General features: G+C 49.5%; 1 protein-coding gene, 1 long non-coding RNA gene and 3 pseudogenes across 4 annotated transcripts; 4 read left to right on the top strand and 1 right to left on the bottom strand.

Moving 5' to 3' along the window:
* The first annotated feature begins 13143 nt into the window (after positions 1 to 13143).
* On the top strand, positions 13144 to 15010 carry LOC149748659 (uncharacterized; annotated as a pseudogene).
* On the top strand, positions 14983 to 15952 carry LOC149748658 (uncharacterized; annotated as a pseudogene).
* Positions 15953 to 16589: 637 nt separating this feature from the next.
* Positions 16590 to 18239, top strand: LOC149748657 (uncharacterized; annotated as a pseudogene).
* A 96-nt stretch (positions 18240 to 18335) lies between these two features.
* LOC115803576 (uncharacterized) lies at positions 18336 to 22983 on the bottom strand. Of its 2 annotated transcripts, XR_004024309.2 has the most exons (3): positions 22826 to 22983; positions 20003 to 20457; positions 18336 to 19863 (listed from the first exon to the last, which is right to left on the bottom strand). It is a non-coding gene; the product is annotated as an uncharacterized LOC115803576 (long non-coding RNA). The 2 variants fall into 2 exon arrangements; XR_016393718.1 differs by having other exon boundaries at positions 18336 to 20457.
* On the top strand, positions 22586 to 24582 carry ASCL2 (achaete-scute family bHLH transcription factor 2). 2 transcript variants are annotated; one of them, XR_002647073.3, is made up of 2 exons: positions 22586 to 24090; positions 24178 to 24582. XR_002647073.3 is itself a non-coding variant. In XM_022591058.3 (2 exons), the coding sequence occupies exon 1, from the start codon at positions 22967 to 22969 to the stop codon at positions 23540 to 23542; it is 576 nt and encodes a 191-aa protein (XP_022446766.1). In that variant the 5' UTR covers positions 22590 to 22966; the 3' UTR covers positions 23543 to 23559; positions 24178 to 24582. The 2 variants fall into 2 exon arrangements, 1 of the variants encoding a protein (XP_022446766.1); XM_022591058.3 differs by having other exon boundaries at positions 22590 to 23559.
* The last annotated feature ends 1116 nt before the right edge of the window (positions 24583 to 25698 follow it).

The following is a 25698-nucleotide window of genomic DNA, read 5'->3' as shown; positions in this document are numbered from 1 at the left end:
GAAGTGCACTCACATTGTCGGGCAACCATCACCACAATCCGCCTCCAGAACTTTCTCATCTTCCCAAACTGAAGCTCTGTCTGCATGAAACACTCACGCCCCTCGCCCTCCCCCAGCCCCGGGTCCCCACTGTCCCACCTTCCGTCTATGGGTGTGACTCCTCCAGGGACTTCCTGGGATTTGGTCCTCTCATGTGACATCCGACATATCTGATGAATCGTACAGGACGTGTCCTTTTGTGTCTGGCTTCTTCGCAGAGCGTCCAGAATATTTCACATGACTGTGCTTCTCTCCTTCATGGCCGTCATCCTACGACCTTGCTCATCTGACTGCAACATCCCTCAGCTGGACTCACTGGTCCTGCCCGCCCCATCCACTCTCCTTTCCAGAGAGAGGTGGAGTGACCATCGCAGCGTCAGAATTGGCCGCTAGATGGGGACACCCAGAATCAATCCCTAGGACCTGGAGGGAGGGACGGATCTGCCTGGAACACTAAAGGTCGTGGTGCTCCAGTGTGTGTGTGTGTGTGTGTGTGTGTGTGTGTGTGTGTGTGTGCGTGTGCGTGTGTGTCTGCGATGTGTCTCTCTCTGTCTCTCTCCTTCCCTCCCTCCACGGATCTGCCTGCAAATTCTACTTGCCTCAGCCTCCCTGAACTCTGATCTCCGCTCCCCCAAGTTCATGAGACCTTGGGCTCAGCTGGAGAGTCACGGGGTTCCCCTGGGTTGTTTCCCTTCTTTCACGGATGCTTCACTCCCTGTTGTCTGTGTTTGAACACCACTGTGCCACGTGTTGTGTCCTGTTCTCTGGGCGCTGACAGTAGGTCAATGTGGTCCTGGTTGCTCCATCGTGGCCAAGAGAGACCACCTGGAGATGTTAACTTTGAACACTTGCTTGACGTCGTAGCGGCAGCTTTGCAGTTACAGGGTAAAGTGAATATTTTGCCCTCTGTCATTTATATTTTGTGGGGAGGAACTTTGAAACTGTGTAAATATCCTGTTGCTCCTCAAACTTACTCACTGCTTCAGCATCATTTGGTGGTTTGCGCCTACATAAATCATTTACTATGATGCTGTGAAATGGAATATCAGGTGGAGGAATTCAGAACGGTTCAGGAAGAATAATGGGGTAGAAAACAGGAAGGGGACGCTGAGCGTGTAGGGAGAAAAGTGTACATACGTTGACTGGATGAGAGGAGTCACAGAGGGAAAGAGAAACAGGAGGAAATATTTGAAAAAGTAACCAAATTAAGTACCTCAGAAGGAAAGAAACATGAGAAAAAGTGCTCAGGGGCCAAACAGGACAGAAAAGGAAGAAACCGGACCCATCATCGTGCCACTTACAAAGACCACAGTTCTAGACTGTTCTAGAGTAACCCACAGACTGCCTGAAAGGATGAGAGTCACATCATTCTTCTCAAGGGCAGCACTGGATACAAGGAGAAAAAGTTACATTCGGAAAGCACAGAGGATGAATAACTTTGCACAGCGGACTTTCCAGGGTATCATTATTATTTAAATGTGAAGGCAGAATAAAAACACTTTCAGAGGCACTAAGCTTCAGAATATTTACAATATTTGCCACAGTAACATCCACTTTGCCAACAAAGTTTTCAAACAGTAGATAAATAAATCCTGGGAGATCTGTAAGAGATATGAAAGTGGGAGAGACCGAGTATCTTCTCTCCATCCCTGCAATCACCAACGAGAAAATACAACATACAAGACACCACCCATAACCGTAACAAAACTGAGAGCATCCAGGAGTTTGTGGAGCAGAAATATGCCAGGTCTCCCTGTGATACATTCTAGACTCAAATAAGGACCCTGGTAGAGGTCATTGGGAGTGCACAGACAGACTTTTCATGTAGGAATGCCTTAATATGACAAAGACGTCAAACCTCCCAAAATTAACCCAGATATCCAGTGCCACCCCAATTCACATCTCAGCTAGGGGTCTGAAATGCCCAAGTCACTTACCCTAATGCTGATATCGAAGCATACAAGTCCATGAATAGGCAGATCAGTTTTGAATAAAAAGGACAAGAAAGAAGGTCTTGCCCTGTCTGATATTAAGGCACCTGGCGGAGCCTAATACGAAACCCCAAACCGCATGGGATTGTCACCAGGACAAAGTTAGACTAAAGATAGGGAGTAGAGAGCTTGGAGACAGACTCTTGTATACATTGATTCCATGCTTAAAACTATTAATTTGTTTGTGAGAGCCCTTCTGGGATGTGAAAAGCCATTAAATGAAAAAATTTTTCGTTAATTTAATGGTAAAAATTATGATATGTTCCATCCTAACCTGATAACTTCCAAACGTTCACAGATAAAATAATATATCAATTGAGGCATGAAATAAATTTATATGAGTCATAAAGAACACCTGGATTTTAAAAGTCAGTTTGTCAATTTCTACAAAAAAGTCTTCTGGGATTTTGATTGAGATTGCGTTGAATCTTAGATCAGCTTTGGGAAAATTAGTATCTTACTATTGGGTCTTCCAATGCATGAACATAGCGTATCTCTCCATCTATTAGGTCTTTAGTTTCTCTCACCAACGTTCTGTAGTTTTCAGTGTACAGGTTTTGCACATCTTTTGCCATATTTATACCTAAGTATTTAATGTTTTGGGGGGTGGGTACACGGGCCTCTCACTGTTGTGGCCTCTCCCATTGCGGAGCACAGGCTCCGGACGCGCAGGCTCAGCGGCCATGGCTCACAGGCCCAGCCGCTTCGCAGCATGTGGTATCCTCCCGGACCGGGGCACGAACCCGTGTCCCCTGCATCGGTAGGTGGACTCTCAACCACTGCGCCACCAGGGAATCCCAGTATTTAATATTTTTGATGTTATTATAAAGGGCACTTTAAAGCTCTTTTTCCAGTTGTTTTTTGCTGGTGCATAGAAATACAACTGATTTTCTGTATTGGTCTTGTGTTTTGCAACCTCGCTAACTCACTTTAATTAGAGTAATGCTTTTGCAGATTTGGTCAGATTTCCTTCGTAGATGATCATGTTTTCTATGAATAAGAACATTTTGCTCTTATTTTCCAATCTGAGTGCCTTTGGTTTCTTTTTCTTGCCATATTGCACTGGCTAAAACTTCCAGAGCAATGTTAGCTAGACGTCTTGAAAAGAGACACCCTTGTCTTGTTCCTGATCTTACAGAGAAATCAGCCAGTTTTCCACCATTAAGTTTGAGGCCCTTTATTAGGCTGAGAAAGTCTCCTTTGATTCCTAGTTTGCTGGGATTTTTAAAATTATGAATGGCTATTGGATTTTGTCAAATGCTTTTTCTGCATCTATTGAAATAATGATATGGTTTTTATTTTAAAACTTAATATGGTCAATTAATTGAGTTGATTTTTAAAAATGTTGAACGAACTTGCATTTCTAGAATAAACCCCACTTGTATGGTTGGATTTGACTTGCTTAAGCTTTTCTTTAGAATTTTTGCCCGTATGTTCCTGAGGAATATCTGTAGTTTTCTTTCCTTGTGTTGTGTTTGTCTGGCTTTGGTATCAGTATAATGCTGATCTCATAGAATGAGTTGGGAAGTATTTCATCCTTTTTAATTATTCTTGATGAGTTTAGGTAGAATTGGTTTTATTTCTTCCTTAAATATTTGAAAAAATTCACCAGTTATTCTATCTAGGCCTGGAGGAAAAAAAAATAGGAAGTTTTTTTGATGTTTGCTTTTTACTACAAAGTTAATTTACTAAATAGATATGAGGCTATTTTGGTTATTTCTTCTTGAATGAGTTTTGGAAGTTTGTGTCTTTTAAGGAGTTTGTCTATTTCACCTACACTGATGAGTTTGTTAGCATAAAATTCATAACATTCTCTATTATTTTAAAAATACCTATAGAATCTGTATTGATGTCAGTTCACTCATTCCTGACATTGGTAGCTAGCGTCTTCTCTTTTTTTCGTGGTCATGTTGGCTTCTATTGATTTCAGTGAATTTTACAAAGAGCCAGCTTTTGATTTCACTGATTTCTCTATTGTTTTCTGTTTTCAGTTTCACTGATTCTGCTGTGATTCTTGTTTTTACATTTGTTTTACTTATGTTGTGCTAACTTTGCTCTTCTTTTTCTAATTACTTAAGGAAGCTGAAGTCGGGGATTTGAGGCCTTTATTCAGCTTTAATACATGTTGGCATTTAAAATTTTCCTCTAAGTACTGCATTCCACAAATTTTGAAGTATTATGTTTATACTTTTATTCAGTTCGAAGTACTGTCTAATTTCTCTTTTGATTTATTTTTGAATCATGGACTATTTAGATCTATTTTTTACTTCCAAGTGTTTGGAGATTTTCCAGATATAATAAGATATATTATTAGTCTAATTATTAGTGCAATGTAATTCTATTATGGCTAGCAAGTATCTTTGTATAACTTGAATCCTTTTACGTTTTTCGAGACTTGTTTTATGGCCCATAAGATAGCTTAATTTGGTAACTGTTTCATGTGCATTTTAATAGAACGTATATTTTTCTGTTATTGGGTGGAATTTTCTATCAATGTCAATTAGGTCAAGTTGGTTGATAGTGTTATTTACCTTTTCTATATTTTTTGGATTTTCTGTCTATATGTTCTACCAGGTACGAAGGGAGGAGTATTGAAGTCTCCAACTATAATAGCAGATTTATCTGTTTCCCCTGTGGATCAATCAGGTTTTCCTTAATGCATTAACATTTAGGATTCTTATCTTCTTAACTGACCCCTTAGTTATTGTGAAATGAACTTCTTTATTCCTGGTAATATTCTTTACTCTGAAATATACTTTTTCTGATATTAAAATAGCTACTCCAGCTTTCTTTCTTCTTTTATCCCCAGCTTCACTGAGATATAATTGACATATAACATTGGGTAAGTTTAGGTGCACATGGTGACTTGATATCCTTATATGCTGCAAAATAATTACCATGATCAGGTTAGTTAATTCATCCATCAACTCACATATTTACCATTTTTGTGGTGAGAACTTTTAAGACCTACTCTCTTAACAGCTTTCAAGTGTATAGTACAGTCTTGTTAAGTTCAGTCATCATGCTGTACATTAGCTCCCCAGAACTTATTCTGTTTCCTCTAACCAACATCTTTCCATTTTCCCCAACCCCCAGCCTCTGACAACAGCCATTCAACTCTGTTTTCATGAGTTTGGTTCCTTTAGATTCCTCTTATAAATAATATTATACAGTATTACTCTTTCTCTGCCTGACTTGTTTCACTTAATATAATGCCCTCAAGTTCCATCTACATTGCAAATGGCAGGATCTCCTTCTTTTTCACGGCTGAATAATATTCCATTAATTCTAGTAATATACCACATCTTCTTTATCCATTCATTCACTGATAGACACTTAGGCAGTTTCCACGTCTTGGTTATTGTAAATAATGCTGCGATGAACATGGGGGTACAGATATCTCTTCAAGAGAGTGATTTTATTTCCTTCAGATATATATACCCAGAAATGGGATTGCTGGATCATATAGTAAATCTATTTTTAATTTCTTGAGGAGCCTCCATACTGTTTTCCACAGTGGCTGTACCAATTTACAATCCCACCAACAATGAACAAGGGCTCCCTTTTTTCCACATATTCACCAGAATTCGCTATCTCTTGTCTTTTTGGTGATAGCCATTCTAACATGTGTGAGGTCGTATCTCATTATGGTTTTGATTTGCATTTCCCTGATGATTAGCGATGTTGAGCATCTTTTCAACATCTGCTGGCCATCTGTATGTCTTCCTTGGAAAGATGTCTATGCAGGCCCTTGGCCCATTTTTTAATTGGATTGTTTGGGGGTTTTCTGCTATTGAGTTTTATGAGTTCTTTATATCTTTTGTATGTTAACCCCTTACCAGATATATGGTTTGCAAATATTTTCTCCCATTCTGTAGGTTGTCTTTTCATTTTGTTGATTGTTTCTTTTGCTGTGCAGAAGCCATTTAGTTTGATGTGGTCTCACTTGTTTACTTTTCCTTTTGTTGCTTATGATTTTGGGGTAATTCCCAAAAAATCATTTTGAAGGCCAGTATTAAGGAGATAACCACCTTTGTCTTCTTCTAGGAGTTTTATGGTTTCAAATCTTACATATAAGTCTTTAATCCATTTTGAGTTAATTTTTGTGAATGATATTAAGTAGGGTTCCAGTTTCATTCTTTTGCATGTGGCTGTCCAGTTTTCTCAACCCCATTTATTGAAGAGATTATCTTTTCTCCACTGAGCATTCTTGGCTCCTTTGTTAAATATTACATATACACGTGAGTTTATTTGGGGCTCTTGATTCTGTTTCATTAGTCATTGTGCCCATTTTTATGCTAATACCATACTGTTTTAATTACTATAGCTTTGTAGTATAGTTTGAAACCAGGAAGTGTGATACCTCCATTCTCAAGATTGCTTTGGCTATTCAGGATCTTTTGTGGTTCCCTAAGAATTTTAGGATTTTTTTCTACTTCTGTTAAAATGTCATCAGAATTTTGATAGGGATTGCATAGAATCTATAGATGGCTTTGGGTAGTATAGACATTTTCACAATATTAATTTTTCCTATACATGAACATGGGATAGCTTTCCATTTATTTGTGTCTTATTCAATTTTTTTCATTAATGTCTTATAGTTTTCACTGTACAAGTCTTTGGCTAAACTTATTGCTAAGTATTTTCTTGTTTTTGATGCTATTGTAAATGGGATTGTTTGCTTCATTTCTTTTTCAGATAGTTTGTTATTTGTGTGTAGAAACATACTGATTTTTGTCTGTTGACTTTGTATCCTTCAATTTTACTGAATGTGTTGATTAGTAGTAATAGGTTTTTTTCTTTCTTTTTTTTGTGGAATCTTTAGGATTTTCTATATATAAGATCATGTCATCTTCAAAAAGAGACAGTTTTACTTCTTCCTTTCTGATTTGGATGTCCTTTATTTCTTTTTCTTGCCCGATTGCTCTGGCTAGGACTTTCAGTGCTTTGTTGAATAGGAGTGGCAACAGTGAACACACTTGTCTTTTTCCTGATCTTAGAGGAAAAGCTCTCAGCTTTTCACCATTGAATATGATGTTAGCCATGGGCTTGTCATATATGGTCTCTATTATTTTGAGGTTTGTTCCTTCTATACCTACTTAGTTAAGAGTTTTTATCATGGAAAGATTTTGCATTTTGTCAAGTGCTTTTTCTGCATCTATTGAGATGAGCATATGATTTTTATCTTTCATTCTATTAATATGGTGTATCACATTGATTGATTTGTGTATGTTGAGCCATCCTTGCATCCCAGGGATGAATCCCACTTGATCATAGCGTATAATCTTTTTAATGTGCTGTTGAATTTGGTTTGCTAGTATTTTGTTGAGAATTTTTGTCTGTATATTCATCAGGGATATTGGTCTGTAGTTTTCTTTTCTTGTAGTGTTCTTATCTGGCTTTGGTGACAGAGTAAGGTTGATCTTGTAAAATGAGTTTGGGAGTATTCTCTCCTCTTCAATTTTGGAAGAATTTGAGAAGTATTGGCATTAATTTTTCTTTAAAAGTTTAGTAGAATCCATCAGTGAAACCATCTGGTCCTCTGTTGAGAGGTTTTTGATTCAATCTCCTTACTCACTTGTCTGTTAAGATTTTCCATTTCTTCATGATTTAGTCTCAGTAGGTTGAATGTTTCTAGGAATTTATCCATTTATTCTAGGTTTTCCAATTTGTTGGTGAATAACTGTTCATAGTAGTCTCTTATGATCCTTTGTATTGCTGTGGTATTAGCTGTAGTGTCTCCTCTTTCGTTTATAATTTTATTTATTTGAATTCTTTCTCTTTTTTTCTTTGTTAATCTAGCTAAAGTTTTGTCAATTTCTTTATGTTTTCAAAGAACAAACGCTTAGTTTTGTTAATCTTTTCTACTGTTTTCCTATTCTCTATTTCATTTACTTCTGCTCTAATCTTTACTATTCCATTCCTTTTGCTAACTTTGGGCTTAGTTTTTCTTTTTCTAGTTCCTTGAGGTGTAATGTTAGAATTTTTTTTTGAGGTCTTTCTTTTTTCTTAACGTATGTGACTCTAGATTTCTTTTGATTAGTTTTGACACAGAATAGCTTTTGAAATCTGTACTAATTATTTATTGTTCCATAACAAATACCCCAAAAGTTAGTGGCTTAAAACAATAAAAAATATTTTATCTTACAGTTTTCTGTGGGCCAGAAAACTGGTGATTTAGCTGGGTGCCTCTGGGTCAAGGATTCCCACAGGGCTAATTTTTTCCTTTTGCCTCAGACCCCAGTAGGGCTTGGCATGGCATGGTACCATTATTAATCCTGTATTTAAAACTTATATTTTGGTTTTCATGGAATATTTTTACATAAATTTGTATTTAAAAAATACTGCATTAAGATATTATTTATCTTGATTGATGAGTTTATCGGAGAGGGTGCATTCTTAAATTTACTGACTGAGGCAAGTGCCTCACTCATCTCACCTTAGACTCAGTCTTGGATGTGACTACCAGGATGATCGGGGCTTCCTTAGCTACTGCCTGTCAGAGTATTGTCTTACTTTTAACATATTTGTGTCTTTATATTTGACGTGTGTTTCTAAAAGGCAGCATAGAGTTAGATCTTGCTATTTTGTCCAATATGACAGTATCTGCCTTTTACTTGGTGTATTTAGACCATTTACATTTAATGTGATTATTGATTTGGTTAGGTCTGTCATCTTACTCTTTGTTTCCTATTTACCCATCTTCTCTTTGCTCCTTTTTATTTTTTTTTCTGGATTTAAAAAGTTAATTGAGTATTGTAATTTTTAATGACCCCATTAGTTCCCTAATTGGCTTATTAACTATAGCCCTTAGTTTTCTTATTTTGGTAGTTGCTTTGGGGTTTGTAGTTCACATCTTAAATTTATAGTCTACCTTCAAGTGATATTACACAACTTCACACGTAGTATAAGAACTTTACAAAAGTTACTTTCATTCCTCCCTCCTGGTCTTTGTACTATTATTGTCATGCAATTTACTTCTACACATGCTCACAACCCCACACTAAGTTGTTATTATTTTTGTTTAAACAATGGCTTATCTTTTTAAAATATTTAAGCAACAACAACAATTTAAATATATTTACTCATACAGTTACCATTTCTCGTCCTCTTCATTCTTTTTTGTACATCTATAATTCCATCTCATATAATTTTCCTTCTTCCTGAAAGACCTTCTTTAATATTTTTGTAGTGCAGGTCTGCTGGTGATGAATTCTTTCAGATTCTGAATGCCTGAAAAAAAATCTTTATATCTCTTAGCTTTCTTTTTTTTTTTTTTTGCGGTACACGGGCCTCTCGCTGTTGTGGCCTCTCCCATTGCGGAGCACAGGCTCCGGATGCGTAGGCTCAGCAGCCATGGCTCACGGGCCCAGCCACTCTGCGGCATGTGGGATCTTCCCAGACCGGGGCACGAACCCGTGTCCCCTGCAGCGGCAGGCAGACTCTCAACCACTGCACCACCAGGGAAGCCCTATATCTCTTAGCTTTTGCAAGATACTTTCACTGGGTATAGAATCCTACGTTGACAGATTTTTTTCTCTCAGTACTTTAAAAGTTATGCTTCACTGTCTTTTCCTTGCATTGTTACTGATGAGAAATCTGTATTGTCCTTATTTTAATACATTTGTACATACCTTATTCCTCTGTACATATGTAATGTGTCTTTTTCCTCTGGCTGCTTAAAATTTATTTTTTCTTTACTATAATTTTGAACCATTGGTTAAGTTTTGTCTTAGTGTTGTTTTCTTTATGTTCCTTGTTTTTAGGGTTTGTTGGGCTTCTTGGATTTGTGGGTTTGTCATTTTCATGAAATTTGGAAAAGTTTTAGCCATCTTTCTGTCCCCTCCTTTACCTCCTTTTATTCAGGGACTTCAATTACTTGTGTATTAGACCACTTGGAGTTGTCCAATGCTCTCTGGTGCACTTTATAGTTGTAAACAAATCTCTTTTCTCTTTATGCTTAATTTTAGATATCATATATTTCTATGTCTTTTCTTGATGTTCCTGAGTTGAATGCTTTGTCCATTCTCACCCAATCTCTCTGGTTTTCTAGGAAATCCACCAAAAGCTATATGATTGTTCTGGGGATATTAGAAATTGTTCTCGTGACTATTTTCAAAAAACCTATGCTTGCTGGGATTTTTAAATATTTTATTATTTATTTGTTAATTTTGGCTGTGCTGGGTCTTAGTTGCAGCATGTAGGATCTTCGTTGCAGCATGCGGGATCTTTAGCTGTGGCGTGCAGACTTCTTGGTTGCGGCATGCAGACTCTTAGTTGCGGCATGCATGGGGGATCTAGTTCCCTGACCAGCGATCGAACCTGGGCCCACTGTATGGGGAGCTCGGAGTTTTACCCACTGGACCACCACGGAAATCCCTATGCTTTGCTGTTTTGATTTCTTCTTTATGCTGAGATTTATTTAGAGGCTTTTTCTCTTTTTGTTTTGCCCTGCTAGTGACTATACTTGGGATGTTTTCTTTCTAGCTTTACTGCACTGTGGTTAGAAAGTGTGGCCTGAGGGATTTGTCTTGTCATGACTGCATTGCACTTTCCTCTTGGTCTAATATCCACCTGGCTTTCTGTTCATGGAAGCACGAGGTGGACTTGGTGGAGGGGAGACCTCTCCCCTACCGGTGGGCTGGGTGGCTGCTTTCCAAGCGGGCTTGACCGGTCTTCAGGGTCACACCTATAGGAGCCCTCTCAGCTTCAGGGGGGTGGTGGGATGTTTAGGAGGCCAAATCAAAGGGACTCAGCAATGGGATGGCTGAGTCTCTTCTCCCACTGGCTGGTCTGCCTTTGGCAAGAGGCCTCAGTTTGCTTGTCTGTCATGTGAGGCAACGGGTGTTTTAAAATGTAGGTTTTGTTATTATTCAGGTACAGCAAGACCAACAGAGCAGAAGACGAATGCCATTGAAAAGACAGTTACAGTTTCCGAGAGGAGGGGGCAGGTGATGGGATGCACTGGGCTGGGTCAGGAGGCAGAAGGAGAATGGGGAAGGGGGGAAACGTGGGCAGGAACCTTTATCGTGGTTTCTGTGGGAAGGAAGAGGCAAGGCTGGGTGAACAAGCTTAGCATTGGCTGGTTTTAATCATTTCAAGGGGCTCTGGGGCACAGGGTCTGTCCCTGGCTTTCTGGCACCTGATCTGGGAGGACGAGGGCAGGGGATGGCAGTCCTGAGCGTGAGAGGCCAGTGGAGGAGGTGGTGGGGGTGATCTCTGCAGGGGGTGGTTTGCTTATGAAAGGAGCACTGCAGCCTGGCCTTTACCTCTAGGAATTGGCCAGTCCTGGAAAGGGCAGGCTCTTCAGGGTCCCCGCAGCCCCAGGATGTCAAGGCACCAAATACAGAGCAGAAAATGTAGTCTTACAATGAGGCATGATGATCCCTCTGTCCAGATCTGTGTGGCCCAACGTGGTAATCACGAGCCACACATGGCTTTTCAGCATTTGAAATGGCCAGTCCTAATTGAGATGTGCTGTGAGTATAAAAAAATACACATCTGATTTCAGAAACTTAGTATGAAAAGAAATTGTGAACTATCTATCTCCTTAATGATTTCTATATCAATTACATGTTGAAATGCTATTACTTTGGATATATCATGAAAATGCATTTCTTTTGTTCCTTTTTAGTTAGTTTTTTTTTTTTTTAACATGGCTATTAAATAATTCAGTTACATTTAAGGTTCACATTCTATTTCTCCTGGGAGGCCTGGGGCTCTTCCAACATGTGTTCCCATGGGGACTTCACAGCCCTGGAGGTGGGAAAGGCCTAGCAACACCCCTTCCACGTGGGGACCCCAGGCTCTTCTCTCCAGAGCAGGCTTTGAATCTGTTCTTTCAGCTGGGATAGTTAATTTTGAGCTGACGTGACTGACCACCAGGTGCCCAGGTTAAACACGATTCTGGGGTGTCTGGGAGGAGGTTTCCAGGTGAGATTAGCATTGAATCATGGATGCAGTAGAGCAGGTGGTCTCCCCGTGTGGATGGTGAATCCAGCGAGGCCCGATAGAACACACGGTGGAGGAAGGAGGAATTCTCTGCTTCCTGCCTGGTTGCTCGAGCTGGACATTGACCTTCTGTCCTTGGCGGTCCAAGGTCCCTGGACTTGGACTGAATTGCATCACCAGCTTTCCTGGGTGGCCCTCTTGCAGACGGCAGATGGTGGGACTTCTCAGCCCCCATAATTGCATGAGCCAAGTTACCAAGACAAATCTCTATCTCTTATTGGTTCTCTTTCTCCGGAGAACCCCAACTAACACAGATTTTGGCAGTGAGCATGGTTCCAGAGGGTAAAGAATGTTAAGAATGAATTTTCTGAGTTGGTTCCGGGTTCCTGGAATCAGCTTTCTAATTCGATGGGATTTAAAGAAGCCAATGACTCTATTTCCAGCCGGAGAGAAAGCACTGACAGTCCATGGCGGGATCTGGCAAGAGAGATGCCCACGGTATCTGCACCCTCCCCATAATGCACTTACGTGAAGCCAGGGGCTGCCTTACTCTGTATAGATACTTTTGAACATCTTTGGAAAACTGAAGAATATGACATTGGCTGGTGGCTCCTGGTTTTTGCTGGACAAAGTGGTTTAAGAAAAGGGTGAGTTCAGGGTTGTGAACTCCCAGCTCAAGTGCCCCATAAATAACCTAAAAGCACTTCTGTGTGTGGCCAAGGAAAGCCTTATCTCCTACCACGGCAAGGCTGAGATTACTGACAACCAAATGCAGAATCTCATCCTGACTCACAACGTAAAGTGAACTCCCAGTCTCGCAGGGTGTCTACGGTGAAAGCAGAAGGACTGGAAGACTGTGTGTTGGGGTGAGGATGTGTGGGAAGACCCTGAAGGAGCGGGGGATACTGAGCCCTTAAATTCTGATGAGTCCCCTTTGCCAGTGGAAGAGGTCTCCCCACTCCTAATGGGTAGGGAGCCTTCCCACCTCCATTTGGAGGGGTTAACTGTGCATTGCCTGGGGAGATGCTAACAGCCCCCCAGAGGCGGTTGCCATGGAAGACTCTGCTGCTTCTCCTCAGGACCCACCCTCACCACCCCTTTACTTCTAGACCCATAACTAGACTCAAGTCCCAGCAGGTCCTCAAAGGTGATGTACAAAGTGTGACTCATGACAAGGTGTGCTGCGTTCCAGAAGAGCGAGTTGAGTTTTCTAATTTATACAGACAAAAGCCAAGGGAATGTGTGAGATGGAAACTGAAGGTATGGGATACGGGAGGAAGGAAGATGAAGTTTGCCGGACCGAATTTATTGACATGAGCCCTCTGAGCACGGATTCTGGATCTCATGTTGCAGCTCTGCGGGTGAGGGAGGGCTCTTACAGTTGGTTTAGCGGCTTGGCTGAAACAGGGACCAAAAGATGGCCCATAACGGGTGAACTGGAGATGGCCTACCTCCCTTGGTCAAAGGCTCAGGGATATAGGATGTCAGAGTGGATTTGTTGTGTAAGATATGCCCGCCCTCCCGGGAGGGTCCGGAAGACCCTCTCACCACGACTGCGGGGAGTACGTCCATGGAGAGCCCCAGCACCCCCTCAGACCGCATCCTTAGAGGGCTCCGTTCTCTGCTGTCCAGACCTCACAGTGGGAGCTGCAGTCACCCAACTAGGAAACCTAAGCGAGTGGGGTCCCTGGATCCCAGGGTGCAGGGGCTAAGTGGGGGCACTCACTGCCAAAGGTGAGGTGGGCATGGTGACCGGCACGGACGGCAGAGCAGAGGCAGAGGTCAGAATAGTCAGACTCGTGCTGACCCGTGGCCTTGGCTGGTTGACCCTGGTTTTCCTAGATGTGAACTGAGCAGGAAGCCTGCTGGATTCTCACCGCATCTGGATAAGGGAGAAGTCCTAGGTCCAGTGAACAAATGTCTATCCCGAATTGTAAGATCAGAGGGTCGTGGTCACTCAGTCAATCCCCAGACGTGAGCCAGTTTTCAGCCCCAGAACGCTTGAAGGAAAGGGAGGCGGGGTCCCCTTGAGGAAGGACCCAGGACACCCTTGGAAATGGATGCTGTCAGTCTTTCTCCCAGCCTTGCCCAGAGGACCTGCAGACACTTACAGGGCGACTGTGCTCTGGGGAAGGGGAAATAATGAGGCTTTCCAGGGACTCCTGGACACTGGCTCTGAACTGACACCAATTCCAGGACACCCCAAAATTCCCCGTGGTCCCCCAGTCAGACAGGGGCCCCTGGAGGTCAGGGGGTCAGGGGGTCAGGGCAGCTCCAGCTCAGGTCCATCCACAGCGGTCCCACTAGAAGGCATAACTGGAATAGAAATCTTCAGCAGCTGGCAGAATCCACACATTGGTTCCCTGACCCACGGAGTGAGGGCTGTTAATGGTGGGAAAGGCCAAGTGGAAGCCACTAGAACTGCCTCTACCAAGGAAGATGGTGAAGCAACCAGCGTTTCTGATTGGATTGCAGAGATCAGTGCCTCCATCTAGGACTTGAAGGGTGAAGGGGCGGTGATCCCACCACAACCCCATTCTATTTGGCCTGTGCAGAAGACAGGTGGGTCTTGGAGAGTGACAGTGGATTCTCATAAGCTTAATGAAGTGGTGACTCCAACTGTAGCTGCTGTACCAGATGTGGTTTCATTGCTCGAGCAAATTCACACATCCCCTGGTACCCAGCATGCAACTTTTGATTTGACAGATGCCTTTTTCTCCATCCCTGTCCATGAAGTCCAGCAGAATGTTTCCTTTTACCTGGCAAGGCCAGCAGTACACTCCACTGTCCTACCCCAGGGGTAAGTCAGATCTCCAGCCCTGGGTCACAATTGAGTTCACAGCGATCTTGGTCACCTTTCCCTTCCACAAGACACCACACTGGTCCACTTCATTGATGACATTATACCGATTGGACCTATTGAGCAAGAAGCAGCTACTACTCCAGACTTATTGGTATGACATTTGCATGTCAGAGGGTAGGAAATAAATTCAACAAAAATTCAGGGGCCTGGGGGCTTCCGTGGTGGCGCAGTGGTTGAGAGTCCGCCTGCCGATGCAGGGGACGCGGGTTTGTGCCCCGGTCCGGGAAGATCCCACATGCCGCGGAGCGGCTGGGCCCGTGAGCCATGGCCGCTGAAACTGCGCATCTGGAGCCTGTGCTCCGCAACCGGAGAGGCCACAAGAGTGAGCGGCCGCGTACCACACACACACACACACACACACAAATTCAGGGGCCTTCTATCTCAGTGAAATTTCTAGGGGGTCCAGTAAAGCGGCAAGATATCCCTTCTAAGGTGAAGGATGGATTGTTGCATCTGGCCCCTCCTGCAACCAAAAAATGGGGCCAACACCAATGGGACTTTTTGGGTTCTGGAGACAGCCTAGTCCTCATTTGGGTGTGTTACTCCAGCCCCTTGACTGATTGACCTGGACAACTGCTCGTTTGGGGTGGGGCCCACGCAGGAGAAGGCTCTGCACTGGGTCCAGGCTGTGCTACCCTGGGGCCACATGATCCGGCAGATCCAGTGGCGCCTGAAGTGTCAGGGCAGAGAGGGATGCTCTTTGAGTCTTTGGCAGTCCCTAGAGGTGAATCATAGGGCAAGCCCTTAGGATTTTGGAGCAAGACCCTGCCATCCACCCAGATAACTACTCTGCTCTTGAGAAACAGCTCCAGGCCTGCCACTAGCCTTAGCAGAGACTGAACACTTAGCCGTGGGCCCCCGAGTTACCATATGACCTGCCCATCATGAACTGGGTGTTATCTTTACCTCACCCACTGAGCTACAAAGCTGGGCATGTAGAGAAAAAAACACTCCACCATCCAATGGAAGTGGCACAGAGGCGAGCCTGCCCGAGCAGGCCCTGAAGGCACAAGTAGGTTCCCTGAGGAAGTGGCCCAGATGCCCACAGCCCTCACCCCCGCTACACGGCCTTCTCTCTCCCAGCCTTAACTTACGCCCTCAGGGGTGTTTCCTAGGATCCACTGACAGAGGAAGAGGTGACTAGGTCTAGTTATAAGTGGTCCTGATTGATATGCAGGCTCCACCCACCAGTGGTGGGACATCCCTCAAGGACTCGGTGAAGGGCGATCCAGTGGGCAGAGCTTCAGGCAGTGCACCTGGTCCTGCACCTTGACTGGAAGGAGAAATGGCCTGAGTGATGATAACCAGACCCATGGGCTGTGGCCAGTGGTTTGGCTGGGTGGTCAGGGACTTAGAATTAACATGATTCGAAAATTGGTGACAAGGAGATTTGGCAAGAACCCTGAAAATATTCGTGTCCCATGTGAATGCTCGCCAAAGGGTGACCTCAGCAGAAGATTTTAATAATAGAGTGGACAGGAGAACTGTCCTGTGGATCCTGGTCAGCCTCCTTCCCAGCCACTCCGTCACTGCCCGGCAGGCTTATCAGCAAAGCGGCCCTGGTGGCAGGGACGGAGGCGGCACAAGGGCCCAGCAACACGGGCTCCACCCACCAAGGCTGAGTATCCAGCCTGTCAGCAGCAGAGATCAACACTGAACCCCCGATATGGGACCATCCCCCGGGGTGACCAGCCAGCTACCTGGTGGCTGGTTAATTACACCAGAGTGTAACCGAGCAGGACCTTATGGCGTCTTCCCAGAAGAGACCCACCCACCCCACCCGACACCGTGTCCTTCACCTGCCTCTTCTCTGTAGACAAACTTTAGCCTCCTAGACCTTCCCCTAGTTCCAAGGAGTAGATTTAATCAGAGAAGTGAGAAAATGCAGTAAGAAAGGAAAACAGTCAGATAAGAAAAAATAATAATAGTTTAGCCACTGAACAAAGTCAAGGACTTTAGCTCCTCCTCCAGGGCTGTGGATCATGTTCTGAGCCGTGTCCTTGAGCTGTTTTGCGGATACTGAAACCCCCACCAGGTGGAAGAAGTTAACTCTATGATGTCCACGAGCGCGTAGACCCCAGACCAGCTGGAACCAGAAGGCTGGTGATGTTGACTCCTTGTTACCTCACCACCAACCAATCAGAAGAGCGTCCACGAGCTGATTACACACCCCACAACCTCTCCTCCCTCACCCTGTCTTTAGAAACCTTTAAAAATCCTTCTCCTGAAAGTTTCTGGGGAGTTTGGGCCTTTTAAGCTCTAGCTACCTGGACTCCTTGCTTGGCTCCTGCAATAAAGGCTGCACTTCCCTTCACCACAGCCTGGTGTCAGCAGATTGGCTTTACTGTGGGCAGGCGAGGGGACCCAAGTTTGGTTCGGTGACAGGACAGGACTGCTTCCATCATGGAAGGGGCAGTGTTTTGTTCTTACTGGAAGAGTCACTTACTCTGGGTATGGATTTGCCTTCTTTGCATGCAATACTTGGGCCAAAACTACCATCCGTGGACTTACAGAATGCCTTATCCACCCTCCTGGTATTCCACACAGCACTGCTTCTGATCAGGGAACCCTCTTCGCAGCAAAGGGAGAGTGGCAGGGGCCCCTGCCTGTGGAATTCGCTGGTCTCACCATGTCCCCACCATCCTGAAGCAGCTGGCTTGAAAGAATGGTGGAACAGCCTTTTGAAGACTCAGTTACGGCACTAGCAAGGTGGCAATACCCTGCGGGGCTGGGGCAGGGTTCTCCAGGAGGTTGTATATGCTCTGAGCCCGTGTCCACTATATGGCACTGTTTCCCAGCCAAGACTCCTGGGTCCAGGAATCGATGGGTGGAAAAGGCAGTGGCAGCCCTGACTGTTACCCTAGTGACCCACCAGGAGAACTTTTACTTCCTGTTCCTGAGACTTTGTGCTCTTAGAGGTCTTAGTTCCAGAGGGAGGGATGCCTCCACCAGGAAATGCAGCAATGATTCCTCTGAACTGGAAGTTAAGACTCACTGGCCACTTTGGGCTCCTCATGTCTCATCAGGCAAAGAAGGGACTTACTGTGCTGGCCGGTGTGACTGAGCCTGACCACCTGGGGGAAACTGGGCTGATGCCCCCTCCACACCGGAGGTAAGAAAGGGCATGAAGGACGCAGGAGATCCCTTAGGGCGTCTCTTAGTGTTACCGTGCCCTGGGATTGAGGCCAAGGGAACATGACAACAACCCAATCCCAGCAGGACCACTGATGACCCAGACCCTTTAGGAACGAAGGTTTGGGTTGGCTACCAGGTACAGAACCACAACCAGCTGAGGTGCTTACTGAAGGGACAGGGATAGGCAGTGGGTGGTGGGAAAGGATAGTTATATACATGAGTTACAACCTCGAGACCAGTTACAGAAATGAGGACTGTAATTGTCGTACTTATTTCCTTCTTTTGCTATAAGTGTTACGGAACCAAACTTGGGTCTCCTCATCCATGTGCAGTAAAGCCAATCTATTGACACCGGGTCGTAGTGAAGGAAAGTGCAGCCTTTATTGCAGGTGCCAAGCAAGGGGTCCAGGCAGCCAGTGCTTCCAAGGCCCGAACTCCCCAAAGGCTTTCATGGAAAGGATTCTAAAGACAGGGTGAGGGAGGCGGGTTGTGGGGTGTGTGATCAGCTGGTGGACATTCTTCTGATTGGTTGGTGGTGAGGTAATCAGGAGTCAACGTCATCAACCTTCTGGTTCCCACCAGTCTGGGGTCTACGTGCCGGTGGTCAGCATGGAGTTAACTTCTTCCACCTGGTGGGGGTTTCAGTAACTGCAAAACAGCTCAAGGATGTGGCTCTGAACACGATCTGTAGCCCTGAAGGAGGAACTAAACGTCCTTGACTTTGTTTAATGGCTAAACTATTATTAGTTTGTCTTGCTGGACTGTTTTCTTTCTGCATTTTCTCATTTCTCTGATTAAAATTATTGACTAAAGTTTTTCTACAGACAAAAGGCAAGCAGAGGACATGGAGGGGGGTCTGTTCTGGGAAGCCCCCCTAGGGTCCTGCTCGGTTACATGTGTGTGTGTGCGTGATCTTTGTTTCTTTCCTCTCTTCTCCCTTTGCCATGTCACGTAAGATGTACTGACTTTGCATCACAGCATTTAGTCCTGGGAATTTACACCCTAGCGTTTAAGCTGTGGGACGTCAGCCCTGGGGAGAGGGGGAGACTTCACCTCCTCCTCTGAGGAAGGGGTTTGTGCGTTTTCGGTTGTAGGCAGGACAGTTGTGAGGCAGAATTATGATCTTCGTGTTGACTTTGTTTGGGGATCAGGTGCGGTTTAAGGAGGTGGGTACAGGTGATGAGGTGGCAAGGGGTGGATGTGTGTTGGTCAGTTTTATGTATCAGCTGGACCAGGCCATGGGTGTTCACATTAAATTTTATTTCTGGGTGTGTCGGGGGAGCTCTTTCTGGATGAGGTTATAGGGTTAGAATTGGTGGCCTCAGTACAACAGATGCTCTTCCCAGTGTGGGTGGGCATCACCTAGTTCACTGAGGGCTTGAATAGGACAAAAGATGCAGAAGGGAGGAATCTGCCTTTTCTCTTCCTGCCCACCTGCTTGAGCTGGGACAGCCCACCTCATCATTTCCGGCCCCTGGACTGGGATTTATACCACCAGCTCCCCAGGTTCTCAGGCCTCCAGGCTTGGACTGGATTCCACCAGCAAATAGGCTTTTGTGGATCTGTAGCATGCAGACAGTAGACGTGGGGCTTCCCAGCCCTCACGATCATGTGAGCTGGTTCCTCATAATAAATCTCTTCCTATGTATTGTGTTTGTCTGTCTCTCTGGAGAACCCTATCATCAGTGGGTCTGAAGCTTGATGTCTGGAAACACCTCATTTCCCATGGCTCCTGCCTCTCCACAGCTGGATTCCGAAGGCTCCGGGCTCCCAAGTGACCTGGGCGCACAGGTGGGACTCCCGCACGAGGGCTGCAGCACAACCTGTGGGCCTGGAGAAGGTGCCGGCCCGGCCCAACTGGGCTCTCCGCCTGCCACCTGTGACCTGACCCAGAGAAGGCAATTAGGAAGCCAGTGAGGAAGGCCCTGGAGGGGGGCGGAGAGGGAGGTGAGCAGAGGCCCTGGGCTACAGGCGAGAGAGTGAAGAGCCCAGGCCAAGCCAGCCGGCTGTTGGCCCCCCTCACCTGGGCATGGAGCTCGCCTGGCCTCTGCCTGGTCCAGTCCGCCATGGGGGAGGCCCCAGAGGGTCCAGACAACTCCCATCGCTTCAAGAAGGGGAACCAGAGCCTCTCTGAAGAGCACCTTCTGGACCTTGTGTGTCCCCGGGGCACCCCAAGCTTCCGGGGTCTGCACCCCAGTCCCATGGAGGCCGAGGTGATTTCAGAGCTGACGAGTGCTCAGCCCTGGTCACCCCTGGAGCAGAGGCTGGCGTACCCCTACTGGGCAGCAGGACGCTGGGCTACGGGGCCCCTGTGTCAGGGGCAGAGCTGGGCCTGGACGCTGTGGGTTCCTCCGTCCCTCGGCCACCTCCCGACCCCCGAATGGCTGTGGCTCCAGTGGCACCGTCTCCTGATCCTCTGTGCTGGATGTGAGGTCCCCTTAGCGAAGCAGCGTCACGCACGGCTCGGGCACGGGTGTCCTGTGGGCATAGAGAAGGGCACATTTCTGTCTGTGCAGAGCCCTCCGATGGACACCCAGGTGTGATGGGTGACATACGGCATGGAGCACAGGGCAGGGGGCTCAGGGCAGGGTTCCAGCGGATCTGGCGACAGAGCGCAGGGGGCCCGGGCTTCATCCCCAGGGCCAAGGCGTGATCCAACTCGCCTCCGTAACGTCCCTCCTGCTTCGAGGCTGTGGACGGGCGGGAGGGAGCAAAGCCAGAGCCCAGGAGATGGGGTAGGAGGAGAGGCAGCACCCAAGGCTGTCCAGGTCCTGGAGGCCCAGCGCAAGTCCAGGCAGGGCCCTGTTTGCAGGACTCCGGGATTTTTCCTGACACCCTTGGCACAGGCAGGGAAGGAAGGACAAGCATCTGGCTGGGGTTTGCCAAATAACCCTCAGGGAAGGAGAGGGTGGGCTCTGACCAGAGAGAGGATGCAGAGGTGAGCCAGGCCTTGCGCTCTGAAAGGGAAAAAGATCGGGCCACCTGGACTCAGGCAGGGACCCGATTCCTACCTGATTGCTCCACTGGCCAGAGGTGTGACTGTGGACACATTCCATGTCCTTTCTGAGTCACAGCTTCCTCCTAAGACAAACAGGGCCCCTTGCTCCTGGCAAGTTCTGGCCTCCAGGTAGCTTCCTAAAGCGGGAAAGTCAAGCAGACTTGCCAGGAGAATCCTACAGGGTTAACGGGAGCCGGTGGGCGCCATGAAGTGGGCAGTAAATCCTCGCCCGTGTGCCCTGCGGACTTCTTGGGAGGGGTCCTGGGTCACCGCCCCCCCCCCCCGCCCCCAGAACAGTAAGTCGGCTCCGGGAAGCTGGGCCCGCCCGCCCCCGGCCTCCATTCCCAGAGGTCCTGGCCCAGAAGGGTCTGGTCACTTTTTGGGAAAAACCTGCTGGGTGTGGCCTCCTGAGGGCACAGCCACTTGACTGGCCTTCCCAGGCCGCGGGGCAGGGCAACACTCTCCCAGTAACGGTGCATTCTGCACACTTCCAAAGTCCCTGCCCCCTCATACCCCAAAATGCACCCCCATCGGTCAGGGAGGAAGTCTCTTGACGCCTCACCTCCGCTGGGAGACGCTGGAAAGGCCGCGGCCCCACCACCTTCCCCCACAGGCCAATCTCAGTGCGGGGGTAGGTGGATGGTGCTGGAGGCATGGCAGTGAGGAAGAAGGGCCACGACGGCGGGTACACGTCGACGGGTGAGCGGCCGGAGGGAACTGGACCAGGAAGGGAGGAAGATTTGGGGGGAACGTGGAAAGCGGAGGAAGCTGCGGGGGCGGCGGGGAGGGCGGAGGGGAGAGGCAGGCCGACAGCCACGCAAGTCTGAAGCGGTCTGTGCCAACCTCCAGGCGCTCCGCTTCAAGGCTCCCCAAGGCCCGGGGCGCACGGCAACCACCCGCAGAGAGTGGGCGTGGAGGGGATGTTGGGGAAAAGCGCCCCAGGAACCTGAACGCCCTACCCAAGCGCGCCAGGTCTTCATCACCTCTCAAGCCCCGCCCCGCCCCGCCCGGAGGGCTGCGTTCCCCTCTCGAAGGCCCGGTGGAGTCATAAACAGGTGTGCGCCCGGCCAGGAACAGGCGCGCGTGGGAGTGCGCGCCCACCCTGGTCGCCGGGAGGGGCCGGGCGGGGCCGCGCAGGCGCCGAGCTTTGTTAGAGACACTCCCGGGAGCCACGCGCCGGGCAGACAGGCTTCCTCCCAGGGGCCGGGCGTGGGGTGGTGCCCGCCGCGATTGGCCAAACGGGCGGCCCGCCACTGGCTGAAACCCCGGCCCCCGCCCCTCGGCCGCAGGGGGCGGGGCGCGGGTGCAGGTTGGTCGGCGCGTGCTGCTCCCCGGGGTCTCACGCGACCCAGGGATGGGTGCTCTGTGGCCTTAGACCTGCCCTACCCCCAAAGGCGAGCGTGGCAGGGGTCGCACCAGGGACCTGCGGACAGCAGCTTGGGGGTCGGTGCGCACACGGCACCTGCGTACTGCATCTTGGGGGGCGCACTGGACACCTGCTGGGAGCCGGGACCCACTGGGGACCTGCGGACTGTGCCCGGGGGACGGGGTGTGGTCGCGCTCACGGCTTGGTCTTTGCAGGCTGTGTGCGCCAGGGGTTGGACGAAGCGTGGCGGGAGGGCGAGGCAAGGGAAGGAGGGCGTGGGAAAGGAGGCGGCGGCGGCGCGGAGGAGGGTTATCTATACATTTAAAAACGAGACGCCTGCGCCGCGCGGGTAAGACCTGGGGAGCGTCCGACAGCACGCGCGAGTCACGAGCGCCCCACGCTCCCCGGTGCGCACTGCCCGCCACCTCTCGGCCTCCTGCGCCTCGTTGTCTCCGGACCCCAGACGACCTGGCACCACGTACCCTGGGTAGTCGTTTGGCAGCACGGTGCCAGATCGTCGCTGAGGCTTGACCGTCGTTCCTCCGCCCTCGGTTCCTCGCCCCACACCTTCCTGCGGCGCGCAGGCACTCGGAGGAGGCGCGGGGCGAGTGGATGCGGGCGCGATGGACAGCGGCGCGCTGCCCCGGCCCGCGCCCCCTGCGCCTGGTGTCTCGGGCTGCTGCGCCGCTCGGCGGCGACCGGAGTCTCCAGAGCTGCTGCGCTGCAGCCGGCGGCGGCGGCCAGGCGCGGTGGAGACCGGGAGTGGCGCGGCGGCCGTGGCGCGGCGCAACGAGCGGGAGCGCAACCGAGTGAAGCTGGTGAACTTAGGATTCCAGGCGCTGCGGCAGCACGTGCCTCAGGGCGGCGCCAGCAAGAAGCTGAGCAAGGTGGAGACGCTGCGCTCGGCGGTGGAGTACATTCGCGCGCTGCAGCGCCTGCTGGCCGAGCACGATGCCGTGCGCGCCGCGCTGGCCAGGGGGCTGCTGGCGCCAGCCGCGCGCCATCCACTGCCCCACGGGCCACCCGGGGCCGCCGCCGCCTCGCCCTCCTGCGCCTTGTCGTCCCCGGGCCGCGAGCACAGCTCGGAGCCCGGATCCCCGCGCTCCGCCTACTCGTCGGACGACAGCACCTGTGAGGGCGCGCTGAGCCCCGCGGAGCGCGAGCTTCTCGATTTCTCCAGCTGGTTAGGGGGCTACTGAGCTCTCGTCCCAGCAAGGTAAGCGCCGAGAGGCGGGGAAGAGGGAGGGTCGGAGGCAGGGCTGCCGGGCGCGGTGGAGCAAACGGCCTCGCAGCTCGCGCCCCCGAGAGCCCGCGGAGCCCAGCCTCAGGCCCGGGCGATGGCCTGGATTTCGCTCACTCTTCATTTCCCCCAAACTTTTTCAAGCCTGTGCAAGACCAGCGTTTGTTTGTCCGGGATTGCAAAACTTCCCCTCGCCGCTCCGCCGCCGAAGTGGGAGTGGGGAGACGGAGGGGGGCGGCCCTCGGGCGGGTGAGGCCCCAAGGGCTTGCGGATCCGGGGCAGATTCGGGCGCTTGGAGGCGGAGTGACTTTGCATTGCAAATTGCGCGCCGGGCCGGGTGGCAGAAATGAGTCGGCGGGGTGCGGATCCCTGACTCACTGCGGATCCGAGCGCTCGCCCCGCCCCGCCCCGCGCCCTGGCTGGGCCGTACTCCGAAACCGAGGCACCCACGGACCCGAGCTCCAAAATCCACTGAGCAAACGAAACTGACGGCTCCGCTTGTGGGAGGTGGGGGCGGGGCAGGGCCGGGCTGGGCGGGGTCTCCCGGGCCGGATCCCGCACTAACGCGCGTGCCTATTCCCTCTTCCCTCCTAGCGGCCGCGAGCGGGCTCACCACTTGGGAGCCAGCGCGTTGGAATGGATCACGTTTCCGTCCCCGCCGTTCCCGCGGGCCAAGCCACCACCGAGCCGGGGATCCCGCCAACCCTCCCCGGCCGTCCAGCCTGACCAAGGGCTAGTGTAGAAGCGGCCCAGCCTGACATCAACCGGGCGGCAGCTTCCTCGGACCCCAGCCACCCTGTCCCCGGAGGCCTTCCACTGGAACGGGTCTGCGGCACCAAGACTTGGAGGTTTGAAGGGGAGAGGATTTTATGCCGACACAGATATCTATTTTTTACGCATGAACTTGAACTGCCCAGGGACACTGACAGTATGAACACTTCTTTTTGTGCAAAGAATCCTTAGATTTGGAACCCAATAAAGATTGTCTACTCCCGCCCACTCCCTCTTCCTGGAATTTTTGAACCTGGCCAAGATCTGGACATGCTGCAGCCCTTGAGGGGCAGGGTCCCTGGCGGGTGTCCCCTTGCAGCGCTGCCAGTTGGGGAGAGACCTGTGTCAGAAAACCTGTTTTAGGGAGGGTGGATCTTATAAATAAATCGGTGCTGTGTATCCGTGGTGTTGGGGGTGCCCACTCCATATCCCGAGGCCCCCCATTTCCCAGGTGAGGGCCCGGTATGGGTGGGAGGTTGGCAGCTTAGACCCTGTACCCAGCAGGCCCCACCTCTGTGGTCGTGCCTCCTTGGACTCCACTCCCTCCTCTGTAGGGTGGGCGGGCGGAGAGAAGTGAGGTCTGGGAGTCCAACCTGGTCGCCACCGTGCCAAAGCAATTCACAGGTGCTGTGTGGAGCTGGGAGCTCCTGGCAGGTGGCAGCAGGCTGGCGGGTGGTCCATGCAGGGCTACTTCACAGTTCGGAAGCTGAGGTCCGCACGCTGCTGACTGGCTCGGGGATCTAGGGCAAGTGCCCAGTGTAGGGCTGGGCCTGAGGGGGTCTGACCCAGGCCACCCTCTGTCTCGGGGTCCAGGCTGCTGGGTTCAGATCTCTGCTGCCTACCACCAGCAGGGTGACCCTGGGCAAGTTGCTCAACCTGCAAATGGGGGTGACCTACAGTTGTGGGAGGACTTAAGGAGAGGTGTCCGGCAGTGTCCAGCATCCCGTACTCGGCCCTCAGCTGCTGCGCCCGTGGCTTCCAGGCCACTTGTGCCCGGCAGGCTGCAGAGGCCTAGGCCTCTCTGCCTGCCTGTTTGTGGGCGGGGGCTGTGAGGGCCTCCCTTGAGGGCAACGAGGAGGGCCCCCCCAGGCTCCCTGAGCCCAGAGGGCCCGCAGGTGATTACTCAGCTCTACCTTTGACCAGGGCCTCGGCAGCTTTGAAGTCTCGCTGTGCCCAAAGCTCTCTTTTATTGCAAGGATGGGTGTGAGGCTGACAGGGATCCCCTGTGCTGCTTTAGGGTGCTGAAAGCACTCCTTCCTCCGGCAGGGAATGGTTGGGTCAAAGCCGTTGGAACCCTGGGAGGTGGGGCGCCGGGTGGTGGCAGAGCAGATGGCTCCTGGGTAA

Source organism: Delphinapterus leucas, chromosome 7 (assembly GCF_059928025.1).
Source record: "Delphinapterus leucas isolate spDelLeu-1000000601 "Yukka" chromosome 7, BTC_Dleu_Yukka2, whole genome shotgun sequence".
Classification (NCBI taxonomy): Eukaryota; Metazoa; Chordata; class Mammalia; order Artiodactyla; family Monodontidae; genus Delphinapterus; species Delphinapterus leucas.
The sequence above is the reverse complement of the archived record's forward strand: the minus strand, read 5'-3'. Positions and strand labels throughout refer to the sequence as shown.